Source organism: Oncorhynchus kisutch, linkage group LG20 (assembly GCF_002021735.2).
Source record: "Oncorhynchus kisutch isolate 150728-3 linkage group LG20, Okis_V2, whole genome shotgun sequence".
Taxonomy (NCBI): Eukaryota; Metazoa; Chordata; class Actinopteri; order Salmoniformes; family Salmonidae; genus Oncorhynchus; species Oncorhynchus kisutch.
The window spans coordinates 2344938-2358260 of NC_034193.2; the positions used below are offsets into that span (position 1 = coordinate 2344938).

General features: G+C 46.7%; 1 protein-coding gene across 1 annotated transcript in view; it reads left to right on the forward strand.

Annotated features, from left to right (window-relative positions):
* heatr5b (HEAT repeat containing 5B) overlaps nucleotides 1–13323 on the forward strand; it is a 106886-nt gene that overhangs the window by 16172 nt on the left and 77391 nt on the right. Inside the window, 2 exon segments of the mRNA XM_031798997.1 lie at nucleotides 4729–4855; nucleotides 11821–11976. Of these exon segments, the coding sequence (XP_031654857.1) occupies nucleotides 4729–4855; nucleotides 11821–11976 (283 nt within the window).

The following is a 13323-nucleotide window of genomic DNA, read 5'->3' on the forward strand; positions in this document are numbered from 1 at the left end:
CTATATACAGTAACCAGGCTATATATGGTAGGGGGGCTATATATGGTAGGGGGGCTATATATGGTAGGGGGTCTATATACGGTAGGGGGGCTATATACGGTAGAGGGGCTATATACGGTAGAGGGGCTATATACGGTAGGGGGGCTATATACAGTAGGGGGGCTATATACGGTAGAGGGGCTATATACGGTAGAGGGGCTATATACGGTAGAGGGGCTATATACGGTAGAGGGGCTATATACGGTAGAGGGGCTATATACGGTAGGGGGGCTATATACGGTAGGGGGGCTATATACAGTAGGGGGGCTATATACAGTAGGGGGGCTATATACAGTAGGGGGGCTATATACAGTAGGGGGGCTATATACAGTAGGGGGGCTATATACAGTAGGGGGGCTATATACGGTAGGGGGGCTATATACGGTAGGGGGGCTATATACGGTAGAGGGGCTATATACGGTAGGGGGGCTATATACGGTAGGGGGGCTATATACGGTAGGGGGGCTATAAAAGTAGCAAGGCTATATACAGTAGAGGGGCTATATACAGTAGAGAGGTTATATACAGTAGGGGGGCTATATACAGTAGAGGGGCTAAGGGTGTGTGTGTGTGTGTTAACACTAAGGATGTGTGTGTGTGTGTGTGTGTATAACAGTAGGGGGGCTATATACAGTAACCAGGCTATATACAGTAGATGGGCTATATACAGTAACCAGGCTATATACAGTAGGGGGGCTATATACAGTAACCAGGCTATATACAGTAGAGGCTATATACAGTAACCAGGCTATATACAGTAGAGGGGCTATATACAGTAGAGAGGCTATATACAGTAGAGAGGCTATATACAGTAGAGAGGCTATATACAGTAGAGAGGCTATATACAGTAGAGGGGCTATATAGAGTAACCAGGCTATATACAGTAGGGGGGCTATATACAGTAGGGGGGCTATATACAGTAGGGGGGCTATATACAGTAGGGGGGCTATATACAGGAGGGGGGCTATATACAGTAGAGGGGCTATTTAACAGTAGGGGGGGCTATTTAACAGTAGGGGGGCTATATAACAGTAGGGGGGCTATATAACAGTAGGGGGGCTATATAACAGTAGGGGGGCTATATAACAGTAGGGGGGCTATATAACAGTAGGGGGGGGCTATATAACAGTAGGGGGGACTATATAACAGTAGGGGGGGCTATATAACAGTAGGGGGCTATATAACAGTAGGGGGGCTATATAACAGTAGGGGGGGCTATATACAGTAGGGGGGCTATAAACAGTAACCAGGCTATATACAGTAGAGGGGCTATATACAGTAGGGGCTATAAACAGTAACCAGGCTATATACAGTAGAGAGGCTATATACAGTAACCAGGCTATATACAGTAGAGGGGCTATATACAGTAGGGGCTATAAACAGTAACCAGGCTATATACAGTAGAGAGGCTATATACAGTAACCAGGCTATATACAGTAGGGGCTATAAACAGTAACCAGGCTATATACAGTAGAGGGGCTATATACAGTAGAGGGGCTATATACAGTAGAGGGGCTAAGGGTGTGTGTGTGTGTGTTAACACTAAGGATGTGTGTGTGTGTGTGTGTGTGTGTGTATAACAGTAGGGGGGCTATATACAGTAACCAGGCTATATACAGTAGAGGGGCTATATACAGTAACCAGGCTATATAACAGTAGGGGGGGCTATATAACAGTAGGGGGGGCTATATAACAGTAGGGGGGCTATATAACAGTAGGGGGGCTATATAACAGTAGGGGGGCTATATACAGTAGGGGGGCTATAAACAGTAACCAGGCTATATACAGTAGAGGGGCTATATACAGTAGGGGCTATAAACAGTAACCAGGCTATATACAGTAGAGAGGCTATATACAGTAACCAGGCTATATACAGTAGAGGGGCTATATACAGTAGGGGCTATAAACAGTAACCAGGCTATATACAGTAGAGAGGCTATATACAGTAACCAGGCTATATACAGTAGGGGCTATAAACAGTAACCAGGCTATATACAGTAGAGGGGCTATATACAGTAGAGGGGCTATATACAGTAGAGGGGCTAAGGGTGTGTGTGTGTGTGTTAACACTAAGGATGTGTGTGTGTGTGTGTGTGTGTATAACAGTAGGGGGGCTATATACAGTAACCAGGCTATATACAGTAGAGGGGCTATATACAGTAACCAGGCTATATACAGTAGGGGGGCTATATACAGTAACCAGGCTATATACAGTAACCAGGCTATATACAGTAACCAGGCTATATACAGTAGAGGGGCTATATACAGTAGAGAGGCTATATACAGTAGAGAGGCTATATACAGTAGAGGCTATATACAGTAGAGGCTATATACAGTAGAGGGGCTATATACAGTAGAGAGGCTATATACAGTAGAGAGGCTATATACAGTAGAGGCTATATACAGTAGAGGCTATATACAGTAGAGGCTATATACAGTAGAGGGGCTATATACAGTAACCAGGCTATATACAGTAGAGGGGCTATATACAGTAACCAGGCTATATACAGTAGAGGGGCTATAAACAGTAACCAGGCTATATACGGTAGGGGGGCTATATACGGTAGGGGGGCTATATACGGTAGGGGGGCTCTATACGGTAGAGGGGCTCTATACGGTAGAGGGGCTCTATACAGTAGAGGGGCTCTATACACAGTAGAGAGGCTATATACGGTAGGGGGGCTATATACGGTAGGGGGGCTATATACGGTAGGGGGGCTATATACGGTAGAGGGGCTATATACGGTAGAGGGGCTATATACGGTAGAGGGGCTATATACAGTAGGGGGGCTATATACGGTAGAGGGGCTATATACGGTAGAGGGGCTATATACGGTAGAGGGCTATACGGTAGAGGGGCTATATACGGTAGAGGGGCTATATACGGTAGAGGGGCTATATACGGTAGAGGGGCTATATACAGTAACCAGGCTATATACAGTAGAGGGGTTATACACAGTAGAGGGGCTATACACAGTAGAGGGGCTATATACAGTAACCAGGCTATATACAGTAGAGGGGCTATATACAGTAACCAGACTATATACGGTAGAGGGGCTATATACAGTAACCAGGCTATATACAGTAGGGGGGCTATATACAGTAGAGGGGCCAAACACAGTAACCGGGCTATATACGGTAGAGGGGCTATATACGGTAGGGGGGCTATATACGGTAGGGGGGCTATATACGGTAGAGGGGCTATAAAAGTAGCAAGGCTATATACAGTAGAGGGGCTATATACAGTAGAGGGGCTATATACAGTAGAGGGGCTAAGGGTGTGTGTGTTAACACTAAGGATGTGTGTGTGTGTATAACAGTAGAGGGGCTATATACAGGCACTGGTTGGTCGTGCTGATTGAGGTGAATGTATAGTTAAAGTGACTATGCATGTATGATTAACAGAGAGTAGCAGCAGTGTAAAAGAGGGTTTGGGGGAGGCACACAATGCAGATGGTCTGTATAGCCATTTGATTACCTGTTCAGGAGTGTTGGGGCTTTGGGGTAAAAACTGTTGAGAAGCCTTTTTGTCCTAGACTTGGCACTCTGGTACCGCTTGCCATGTGGTAGTAGAGAGAACAGTCTATGACTGGGGTGGCTGGAGTCTTTGACCATTTTTATGGCCTTCTGACACCGCCTGGTGTAAAAGTCCTGGATGGCAGGCAGCTTTGCCCCAGTGATATACTGGGCCGTACGCACTACCCTCTGTAGTGCCTTGCGGTCAGTTGCCGAGCAGTTGCCTGACCAGGCAGTGATGCAACCAGTGGCTCTCGATGGTGCAGCTGTAGAACCTTTTGAGGATCTGAGGACCCATGCCAAATCTTTGTCGCTTCCTGAGGGGGAATAGGTTTTGTCGTGCCCTCCTCACGACTGTCTTGGTGTGTTTGGACCATTCTAGTTTGTTGTTGCTGTGGACACCAAGGAACTTGAAGCTCCACTCCACCTGCTCCACTACAGCCCCGTCGATGAGAATGGGGGTGTGCTCGGTCCTCCTTTTCCTGTAGTCCACAAACATCTCCTTAGTCTTGGTTACGTTGAGGGATAGGTTGTTATTCTGGCACCACCCTGCCAGGTCTCTGACCTCCTCCCTATAGGCTGTCTCGTTGTCGTCGGTGATCAGGTGATCACTGTTGTGTCATCAGCAAACTGAATGATTGTGTTGGAGTCGTGCCTGGCCATGTAGTCATGAGTGAACAGGGAGTACAGGAGGGGACTAAGCACGCACCCCTGAGGGGCTCCAGTGTTGAGGATCAGTGTGGCAGATGTGTTGCTGCCTACCCTCATCACCTGGGGGCGGCCCGTCAGGAAGTCCAGGATCCAGTTGCAGAGGGAGGTGTTTAGTCCCAGAGTCCTTAGCTTAGTGATGAGCTAAGCTAAGGATGTACTCTCATTGTGTGTGTGTGTGTGTGTGTGTGTGTGTTAACCCTAAGGGTGTGTGTGTTAACCCTAAGGGTGTGTGTGTTAACCCTAAGGGTGTGTGTGTTAACCCTAAGGGTGTGTGTGTGTTAACCCTAAGGGTGTGTGTGTGTTAACCCTAAGGGTGTGTGTGTGTGTGTGTGTGTTAACACTAAGGGTGTGTGTGTGTGCTAACACTAAGGGTGTGTGTGTGTGCTAACACTAAGGGTGTGTGTGTGTGTTAACACTAAGGGTGTGTGTGTTAACACTAAGGGTGTGTGTGTGTGTTAACAGGTGTACTCCCGTCGCTGTGTGTCGTTCATGCTGCGCTCCACTCTGGGGGGGCTGCTAGGGGAGAAGGCCCAGGTCGCGTCGGGGAAAGACATCTGCCAGGCGATCAGTAAACAGATGAGGGCTGTGGGTAAGGAGATAGATGGGGGGGACATTTCACGGTTCAGAGCTTTACAGAGTAAGTACACGTCCACCTTATTATCATTATTTAACATATACATTTAATTTGTTTAATTTGATCCTAATTTCTTATGGTTTTACTTTCGGGTTTTTCTTTCTTGTTTTCTCACAATTTGTACTTTTGTAAAGGGTCAAATCCCAACTTCAACTTAGGTCCAGTCTCCCATTGACTAAGTGGAAGTTGGGGTTCTCCAACACACAAGCCTTTGTGTTTTTCCATCTCTCATTTTGGAGTGGGTGTGCTTTTGTTGTGTGGGCTTTTCGCTTGCTCTGCTCATCCTCTGACTCTACTGATCTCGCTCTCTCTCCTGTTCTCTCTCTCACCTGTTCTCTCTCTCTCTCTCACCTGTTCTCTCTCTCTCTCTCTCTCATTTGTTCTTCTTTTTCTCATCTCAGCTCTTACCTCTGCTCGGAGGCACAGTTCTGCTGGTATTGACATTTTCTTACATCTCCAGCCATTCTAGAGCCTTATGCATCTCAAATGGTCCCTTACTTTCTATGTGGAGCCCTGTGGGTGGTACACTATAATAGGGAATAGGGTGGCATTTTGGATGCATCGTAGGTTTTTCCAGAATGAGACTAACATTTTTACTGCTACTACTATAGAGATTATAACCCATTAAAGACAGACTCTGTAAGTCTCATGTTATTAAGTGATTATGAAATATCAAACTGTTCGGGGCGACAAAACAAACCCAGGACAGACGTCAAAACGAACCCAGGACAGACGTCATGTCAACAACTCCAGTCCTCCGGGGCCTGACATGACTACCACCCTGTCACATCTGTAGTCATGAAGTGCTTTAAAAGGCTGCTTATGCATCAACTCCATCATCCTATACACCGTAGACCAGGGCAACTCCATCATCCCAGACACCGTAGACCAGGGCAACTCCATCATCCCAGACACCGTAGACCAGGGCAACTCCATCATCCCAGACACCGTAGACCAGGGCAACTCCATCATCCCAGACACTGTAGACCAGGGCAACTCTAGTCCTTGAGGTCCTGATTTGGTGTCACAGTTTTGCCCCAGCTAACATACCTGACTCTAATAATCACCTAATCAGGATCTTCAGTTAAAAATGCAATGTGATTAATAAGCTGTGTTTGCCTGGGATGGAGAAAAGATGTTTTACCAATCAGGCCCTCGAGGACTGGCGTTGCCCGTCCCGGATCTATACAGTTCAATATGTTTTAAACCGGAGGGGGGGGGACATTTTATTTGGGGCTGAGTCTGGCTTTAATATATGTACAGTAGATAGGGCAACTTTCCCAGAATTCCCTGGGTTTCCAGAAAATCTTGGTTGGAGGATTCCGTATTTCTTTCTTCCTTCCCCTGTAATATTCCAACCAGGATTTCTGGAAAACCAGGGATTTTGTTGAAGTTGCTGAAATTGTGCAACTCTCAGTTACCATTGCACACTCCCTATAGTGTATTAAACTATACCCTGCTAACCTGTAAAAAGTATATCACATTATCTTGTTATAGAGATGAAAAGCAATTAACCAATTAACTCACACACTCAGCAAAAGCAAACCTTTTATCCCCCCTGGGGAGCTTTTATAAAAAACAAAACAAACATGAACTAATTGGTCTTTTTGTGTGTGACATCATTTGGTGTTGGAATTACTCCATCCTATCATCACAATCACTTTTTTTGTTCTTTTTACAAAATAACTTCTCCAGATTCTTACTCTGTGATTCCCTCTGAAACCTTCTGTGTCAACTGTCCGTGTCAACTGTCCGTGTCAACTGTCCGTGTCAACTGTCCGTGTCAACTGGCCATCTTTCTACTCCAGTACCTGTCAACAGTTTGGACACACCTACTCATTCCAGGGTTTTTCTTCATTTTTTAACTTTTTTTTTTACATTGTGTAAACTATGAAATAACACATATGGAATCATGTAGTAACCAAAAAAGTGTTAAACAAATCAAAATATATTTTATTTTTGAGATTATTCAAAGTAGCCACCCTTTGCCTGTGTTTGAGCCAATCGGTTGTGTTGTGACAAGGTAGGGGTGGTATACAGGAGATAGCCCTATTTGGTAAAAGACCAAGTCCATATTATGGCAAGAACAGCTTAAATAAGCAAAGATAAATTACAGTCCATCATTACTTTAAGACATGAAGGTCAGTCAATGTGGAAAATTTGAATAACTTTTTAAGTATCTTCAAGTGCGGTCGATAAAACCATCAAGCGCTATGATGAAACTGGCTCTCATGAGGACCGCCACAGGAAAGGAAGACCCAGAGTTACCTCTGCTGCAGAGGATACATGTATTAGAGTTACCAGCCCAAATAAAGTAACAGACACATCTCAACATCAACTGTTCAGAGAAGACTCAATAAATCAGGCCTTCATGGTCTAATTGCTGCAAAGAAACCATTACTAAAGGACACCAATAAGAAGAAGAGACTCGGTTGGGCCAAGAAACATGAGCAATGGACATTAGACTGGTGGAAATTTGTCCTTTGGGTCTGATGAGTCGAAATTTGAGATTTTTGGTGCTCAGTGCTCAGCATATGTGGGAACTCCTTTCAAGGCTGTTGGAAAAGCATTCCAGGTGAAGCTGGTTGAGAGAATGCCAAGAGAACAAAGCTGTCATCAAGGCAAAGGGTTGCTACTAAAATATAAAAAAATATGTTGATTTGACTAACACTTTTTTTTGGTTACTACATGATTCCATATGTGTTATTTCATCATAGTTGTGATGTCTTCACTATTATTCTACAATGTAGAAAATAGTAAAAAATAAAGACAACCCTTGAATGAGTAGGTTGTCCAAACTTTGGACTTGTACTGTATATCATAGAAAACATAATTTCTTCCTACTGAGCTCTGAGGGTTTTAATTCATCATAGGAACCATCTCGAATGAGACTAAAGTAAGAGGGGAAAATGTATCTATTAAAGCCAAAACATTTCATAAATCCAGATGTCTTGCCGATCTTTCGCCAGCAGAGAAACCATGGCAGATGTCCTATTTGATGCAAACTCCCAGCCATATTTGATGTGGGTTCATTAAATGTCCTGGTGACAATGAATCCTCAGACCTTTGTGTTGTCTGTCTTAATGCTGATATGTAGTACTGTTAATGCATGATAAAAATAAAAATATATTACAATGTCCCTGTTACCTGTTAGCTAGAGGTTACCTGTTAGCTAGAGGTTACCTGTTAGCTAGAGGTTACCTGTTAGCTAGAGGTTACCTGTTAGCTAGAGGTTACCTGTTAGCTAGAGGTTACCTGTTAGCTAGAGGTTACCTGTTAGCTAGAGGTTACCTGTTAGCTAGAGGTTACCTGTTAGCTAGAGGTTGCCTGTTAGCCAGAGGCTGCCTGTTAGCCAGAGGCTGCCTGTTAGCCAGAGGCCTGTTACCTGTTTAGCTAGAGGTTACCTGTTAGCTAGTTAGCTAGAGGTTACCTGTTAGCTAGAGGTTACCTGTTAGCTAGAGGTTACCTGTTAGCTAGAGGTTACCTGTTAGCTAGAGGTTACCTGTTAGCTAGAGGTTACCTGTTAGCTAGAGGTTACCTGTTAGCTAGAGGTTACCTGTTAGCTAGAGGTTACCTGTTAGCTAGAGGTTACCTGTTAGCTAGAGGTTACCTGTTAGCTAGAGGTTACCTGTTAGCTAGAGGTTACCTGTTAGCTAGAGGTTACCTGTTAGCTAGAGGTTACCTGTTAGCTAGAGGTTACCTGTTAGCTAGAGGTTACCTGTTAGCTAGAGGTTACCTGTTAGCTAGAGGTTGCCTGTTAGCTAGAGGTTGCCTGTTAGCTAGAGGTTGCCTGTTAGCTAGAGGTTGCCTGTTAGCTAGAGGTTGCCTGTTTAGCTAGAGGTTGCCTGTTAGCCAGAGGTTGCCGGTTACCTGTTAGCCAGAGGTTGCCTGTTACCTGTTAGCCAGAGGTTGCCTGTTACCTGTTAGCCAGAGGTTGCCTGTTACCTGTTAGCCAGAGGTTGCCTGTTACCTGTTAGCCAGAGGTTGCCTGTTACCTGTTAGCCAGAGGTTGCCTGTTACCTGTTAGCCAGAGGTTGCCTGTTACCTGTTAGCCAGAGGTTGCCTGTTACCTGTTAGCCAGAGGTTGCCTGTTACCTGTTAGCCAGAGGTTGCCTGTTACCTGTTAGCCAGAGGTTGCCTGTTACCTGTTAGCCAGAGGTTGCCTGTTACCTGTTAGCCAGAGGTTGCCTGTTACCTGTTAGCCAGAGGTTGCCTGTTACCTGTTAGCCAGAGGTTGCCTGTTACCTGTTAGCCAGAGGTGCCTGTTACCTGTTAGCCAGAGGTTGCCTGTTACCTGTTAGCCAGAGGTTGCCTGTTACCTGTTAGCCAGAGGTTGCCTGTTACCTGTTAGCCAGAGGTTGCCTGTTACCTGTTAGCCAGAGGTTGCCTGTTACCTGTTAGCCAGAGGTTGCCTGTTACCTGTTAGCCAGAGGTTGCCTGTTACCTGTTAGCCAGAGGTTGCCTGTTACCTGTTAGCCAGAGGTTGCCTGTTACCTGTTAGCCAGAGGTTGCCTGTTACCTGTTAGCCAGAGGTTGCCTGTTACCTGTTAGCCAGAGGTTGCCTTTACCTGTTAGCCAGAGTTGCCTGTTACCTGTTAAGCCAGAGGTTGCCTGTTACCTGTTAGCCAGAGGTTGCCTGTTACCTGTTAGCCAGAGGTTTGCCTGTTAACTGTTAGCCAGAGGTTGCCTGTTACCTGTTAGCCAGAGGTTGCCTGTTACCTGTTAGCCAGAGGTTGCCTGTTACCTGTTAGCCCAGAGGTTGCCTGTTACCTGTTAGCCAGAGGTTGTCCTGTTACCTGTTACGCCCAGAGGTTGCCTGTTACCTGTTAGCCAGAGGTTACCTGTTAGCCAGAGGTTACCTGTTAGTACAGAGGGGTTACCTGTTAGCCAGAGGTTACCTGTTAGCCAGAGTTACCTGTTACTGTTAGCAGAGTTGCCTGTTACCTGTTAGCCAGAGGTTGCCTGTTACCTGTTAGCCAGAGGGTTGCCTGTTACCTGTTAGCCAGAGGTTGCCTGTTACCTGTTAGCCCAGAGGTTGCCTGTTACCCTGTTTAGGCCAGAGGTTGCCTGTTACCTGTTAGCCAGAGGTTGCCTGTTAGCCAGAGGTTGCCTGTTAGCCAGAGGTTGCCTGTTAGCCAGAGGTTGCCTGTTAGCCAGAGGTTGGCCTGTTAGCCAGAGGTTGCCTGTTAGCCAGAGGTTGCCTGTTACCAGAGGTTGCCTGTTATGCCAGAGGTTGCCTGTTAGCCAGAGGTTGCCCTGTTAGCCAGAGGTTACCTGTTAGCCAGAGGTTGCCTGTTAGCCAGAGGTTGCCTGTTAGCCAGAGGTTGCCTGTTAGGCCAGAGGTTGCCTGTTAGCCAGAGGTTGCCTGTTAGCCAGAGGTTACCTGTTAGCCAGAGGTTACCTGTTAGCCAGAGGTTGCCTGTTAGCCAGAGGTTGCCTGTTAGCCAGAGGTTGCCTGTTAGCCAGAGGTTGCCTGTTAGCCAGAGGTTGCCTGTTAGCCAGAGGTTGCCTGTTAGCCAGAGGTTGCCTGTTAGCCAGAGGTTGCCTGTTAAGCCAGAGGTTGCCTGTTTACCTGTTAGCTAGAGGTTGCCTGTTAGCCAGAGGTTCCTTGAAGTTTATTAAACGATAATACAATGAGTCATCTTGACAATGTGCTCAAAACTACTTGGCCCCTCTTCCTCCTTCCCTCTCCTGTCTCCCTCTCTTCTTCTCTCCTCCCTCCTCCTTCCCTCTCTTCTCCCTCCTCCTTCCCCTCTCTTCTCCTCCTCCTTCCCTCTCTTCTCCCTCCTCCTTCCTCTCTTCTCCCTCCTCCTTCCCTCTCCTCCCTCCTCCTTCCCTCTCCTCTCCTCCTTCCCTCTCCTCTCCTCTCTCCCTCCTCCTTTCCTCTCCTCTCCTCCCTCCTCCTTCCCTCTCCCTCCCTCCTCCTTCCCTCTCCTCCCTCCTCCTTCCCTCTCCTCTCCTCCTTCCCTCTTCTCCTCTCCTCCTTCCCTCTTCTCTTCTCTCTCCTCCTTCCCTCTTCTCTTCTCCTCTCCTCCTTCCCTCTTCTTTCTCCTCTCCTCCTTCCCTCTTCTCTCCTCCCTCCTCCTTCCCTCTTCTCTCCTTCCCTCCTCCTTCCCTCTTCTCTCCTTCCCTCCTCCTTCCCTCTTCTCTCCTCCTTCCCTCTTCTCTCCTCCTTCCCTCTTCTCTCCTCCCTCCTCCTTCCCTCTTCTCTCCTCCTTCCCTCTTCTCTCCCTCTTCTCTCCTTCCCTCTTCTCTTCTCCTTCTCTCCTCTGTCCCTCTTCTCTCCTTCCCTCCTCCTTCCCTCTTCTCTTCTCCTTCTCTCCTCTGTCCCCTCTTCTCTCCCTCTTCTCTCCTTCCCTCCTCCTTCCCTCTTCTCTTCTCCTTCTCTCCTCTGTCCCTCTTCTCTCCTTCCCTCCTCCTTCCCTCTTCTCTTCTCCTTCTCTCCTCTGTCCCTCTTCTCTCCCTCTTCTCTCCTTCCCTCCTCCTTCCCTCTTCTCTTCTCCTTCTCTCCTCTGTCCCTCTTCTCTCCTTCCCTCCTCCTTCCCTCTTCTCTTCTCCTTCTCTCCTCTGTCCCTCTTCTCTCCTTCCCTCCTCCTTCCCTCTTCTCTTCTCTTCTCCTTCTCTCCTCCGTCCCTCTTCTCTCCTTCTCTCCTCCTTCCCTCTTCTCTCCTTCCCTCCTCTCTCCTCCTTCCCTCTTCTCTCCTCCCTCCTCCCTCCTCCTTCCCTCTCCCTCTCCTCCCTCCTTCCCTCTCCCTCTCCTCCCTCCCTCCTTCCCTCTCCCTCTCCTCCCTCCTCCTCCCCTCTCCCTCTCCTCCCTCCTTCCCTCTCCCTCTCCTCCTTCCTCCTTCTCTCTCCCTCTCCTCCTTCCTCCTTCTCTCTCCCTCTCCCCCTTCCTCCTTCTCTCTCCTCTCCCGCTCCAGAAGCAGTAGTGAATGACACCAGTGGAGAGAACAAGGCAGGAGCAGCTGATGTTTCTGCCAGTCAACACGTGATGGTCTGTGCCCTCAAAGAGCTGGGCAGCCTGGTGCAGAGTCTTAGTGCCACATCCTCACCGCTCATACAGGAACCTTCCATTGGTAGGACATTACACAGAACACACACCATGCAGGAATGCAGCACACACACACACACACACACACACTGGATATACTATTCTCACACACACCACACACACACACACACACACACACAGGATATACTATTCTCACACACACACACACACAGGATATACTATTCTCACACACACACACACACACTGGATATACTATTCTCACACACACCACACACACACAGGATATACTATTCTCACACACACACACACACACACAGGATATACTATTCTCACACACACACACACACACAGGATATACTATTCTCACACACACACACACACACTGAATATACTATTCTCACACACACACACACTGAATATACTATTCTCACACACACACACACACTGAATATACTATTCTCACACACACACACACACTGAATATACTATTCTCACACACACACACACACTGAATATACTATTCTCACACACACACACACACACTGAATATACTATTCTCACACACACACACACTGAATATACTATTCTCACACACACACACACACACACACTGAATATACTATTCTCTCACACACACACACACACACACTGGATATACTATTCTCACACATACACACACACACACACACAGGATATACTATTCTCACACATACACACACACACACACACACACACACACACAGGATATACTATTCTCACACATACACACACACACACACACAGTCAATCAATCACACACCATGCATGAATGCAGGCTCACACACACACACAGTCAATCAATCACACACCATGCATGAATGCAGGCTCACACACACACACAGTCAATCAATCACACACCATGCATGAATGCAGGCTCACACACACACACACACACAGGACCAACCGAAAAGTCCTCATACAGTTTATAATGTAATGTGAGGTCCTCACAAGTATAAAATTATAGGGCTCCTCACAAGTATACAATTATAGGGCTCCTCACAAGTATACAATTATAGGGCTCCTCACAAGTATACAATTATAGGGCTCCTCACAAGTATACAATTATAGGGCTCCTCACAAGTATACAATTATAGGGCTCCTCACAAGTATACAATTATAGAGCTCCTCACAAGTATACAATTATAGGGCTCCTCACAAGTATACAATTATAGGGCTCCTCACAAGTATACAATTATAGGGCTCCTCACAAGTATACAATTATAGGGCTCCTCACAAGTATACAATTATAGGGCTCCTCACAAGTATACAATTATAGGGCTCCTCACAAGTATACAATTATAGGGCTCCTCACAAGTATACAATTATAGGGCTCCTCACAAGTATACAATTATAGGGCTCCTCACAAGTATAC